Raw genomic sequence first — 2,900 nt, 5'->3', positions numbered from 1 at the left:
CAATGACCTGCAAGAGAGCTGGGACCACAGTAAAGCACAACCATAGTAACACACTACGCCGCCAGGACTTAAAATCCTGCAGCGCAGCAGTGTCCCCCTGCTTAAGCCAGCATGTCCAGGCCGTCTGAAGTTTGCTAGAGACCATTTGGATGATCCAGAGAGAATGGGAGAAGGTCTTGGTCAGATGAACCAAAAATAATTTTTGGTAAAACTCAACTCGCCGTGTTTGGAGGACAAAGAATGTTGAGTGCACCAAAGAACACCATCCCAACTGTGAAGCATGGGGTGGAAACATCATTCTTTGGGTGCTTTTCTGCAAAGGGACAGGACGACTGCACGTATTGAAGGAGAGATGATGGGGCCATGTATCGTGAGATTTTGAAAAACCTCCTTCCATCAGAAGGCATTGAAGATGCTGGCTGGGTCTTCCAGCATGACATGATCCAAACACACGCCGGGCAACGAAGGAGTGGCTTCCGTAAGAAGTATTCAAGGTCCTGGAGTGGCCTAGCCAGTCTCCAGACTCTAACCCAATAGAAAATCTTTGGAGGGAGGAAAGTCCGTTTGCCACGCAAGCCCCAAATCACTGACTCTGGAGAGGTTGCTATGGAGGAGTGGGCCAAAATACCAGCAACAGTGTGTGAAAACCTTGTGTAAGACTTACAGGAAAACTTGACTCTGTAATTGCAACAAGGGTATATACTAAAAGTATAATTTCTGCTTTTTGATTGTACTCAAATACTTATTTTCCATGCAATAAATCTCAATTAATTACTTAAAATCTACAATGTGATTTTCTGGATTTTTGTTTTGATTGTTCTCTCACAGTTGAAGTGTACCTATGATAAAAATTACAGACTCTAACATGCTTTGTAAGTAGGAACCTGCAAACTCGTCAGTGTATCAAATACTTGTTCTCCCCACTTGTATATATATATATAGTTTTGGCAAGTCGGTTAGGACATCTACTGTGTGCATGACACATAGTAATTGTTCCCAACATTGTTTTACAGACAGATTATTTTCAGCTTATTATAACACTGTATCACAATTCGTGGTCAGAAGTTTACATACACTAAGTTGACTCTGCTTTAAACGCTTGGAAATTTGCCATGATGTGCATGGCTTTAGAAGCTTAAGGCTGATAGGCTAATTGACATCAATTGATGTCAATTGAGGTGTACCTGTGGATGTATTTCAAGGCTACCTTCAACTCAGTGCCTCTTTTTTGCTTGACATCATGGGAAATAAAGAAATCAGCCAAGGACCTCAGAAAACAATTGTGGACCTCCACAAGTCTGGTTCATCCTTGGGAGCATTTCCAACGCCTGAAGGTACCACATTCATCTGTACAAACAATAGTACGCAAGTATAAGCACATGGGACCACGCAGCCGCCATACCGCTCAGGAAGGAGACGCATTCTGTCTCCTAGAGATGAACGTACCTTGGTGTGAAAGTGCAAATCAATCCCAGAACAACAGCAAAGGACGTTGAGAAGATGCTGGATGAAACGGGTACAAAAGTATCTATATCCACAGTAAAACAAGTCCTATATCGACATAACCTGAAAGGCCACTCAGCAAGGAAGAGCCACTGCTCCAAAACTGCCATAAAAAAGCCAGACTACGGTTTGCAACTGCACATGGGACAAAGATCATACTTTTTGGAGAAATTACGCACACCTGCGCATCAGACCTGGACTCCATCACTTCCTTGATTGCCTGCCCTATATATAGTGTCACTCCCTTTGGATCCTTCCCAAGGCGTCATTGTTTCTGTTTCATGTCTGGGCATTGTTCGAGGTTCTTGTTTTATTAAATCACTCACTCCCTGAACTTTCTTCCCGACTCTCAGCGCACATAGTTACAAGGCATTTAATAAAATCTGAAATAACCTACAACTTCTCATTGGTGTTAGCCCCTACTGGTGGCACAAAGTTATAAAGGTAAAACCAAATATTTAAAGTRATTATATTAGTTGATTTAGAATGGGAAGCTGTAGCCAATTACATTTGAATAAAAAAATCCTAAATGCCACCACAATTCAAGAACCCACCCACGCACATGCATTATACCAGACACACACACTTCTCTCTTCTCTTCTCACTACCCTGGGGCGGCAGGGTAGCCAAGTGGTTAGAGCGTTGGACTAGTAACCGAAAGGTTGCAAGTTCAAATCCCTGAGCTGACAAGGTACAAATCTGTCATTCTGCTCCTGAACAGGCAGTTAACCCACTGTTCCTAGGCCGTCATTGAAAATAAGAATTTGTTCTTAACTGACTTGCCTAGTTAAATAAAGGTAAAATAAAATAAAAATCTCTCTCTCCTCTCCTCCCTCAGGTTGGCAGTAAAGAACACCACTCTCACTCTGTCCATTCTGAAGATTATTGACCGGAGTCACGCCCAGAAACTACAGCTGAAAGCAATGGACACCGTGCTGTTCGGACCACCACTCAGTGAGTGTCTAAGTGTGTGTGTGCATGTGGGGTTGATATGTGAATTCCTGTCTGACCTTGTATGCTCTCTGCTGTATGCTGTCTATTTACTGTGTTTGGAATAGCCTGAAATCCCTGAAATAGACATTGAAATATATATACATATACTGAATAAAATGTAAAGTGTTGGTCCCATGTTTCATGAGCTGAAATATAAGATCCCATACATTTTCCATGTGCACAAAAAGCTTATTTCTCTCAAATTTGCTGCACGCATTTGTTTACATCCCTGTTAGTGAGCATTTCTCATTTGCCAAGATAACCCATCCAACTGACAGGTGTGGCATATCAAGAAGTTGCTTAAACAGCATGATCATTACAAGAAACTGAAGATCTCGTACAACGCTGTGTACTACTCCCTTCACAGAACAGTGCAAACTGGCTCTAACCAGAATAGAGAGAAG

At 42.2% G+C, this 2,900-nt stretch overlaps 1 protein-coding gene across 1 annotated transcript in view; it reads left to right on the top strand.

Annotated features, from left to right (window-relative positions):
• Positions 1–2,900, top strand: part of LOC111950701 (stromal interaction molecule 1) — a 132,812-nt gene that overhangs the window by 61,806 nt on the left and 68,106 nt on the right. Inside the window, exon 6 of the mRNA XM_023968505.2 lies at positions 2,342–2,457. Coding sequence (XP_023824273.1) covers positions 2,342–2,457 — 116 coding nt within the window. The remainder of the gene's footprint in view (positions 1–2,341; positions 2,458–2,900) is intronic.

The sequence above is a fragment of the Salvelinus sp. IW2-2015 genome, linkage group LG23, assembly GCF_002910315.2.
Source record: "Salvelinus sp. IW2-2015 linkage group LG23, ASM291031v2, whole genome shotgun sequence".
Taxonomy (NCBI): domain Eukaryota; kingdom Metazoa; phylum Chordata; class Actinopteri; order Salmoniformes; family Salmonidae; genus Salvelinus; species Salvelinus sp. IW2-2015.
Note: the sequence above shows the minus strand (reverse complement) of the source record. Positions and strands in the feature narration are given on the sequence as shown.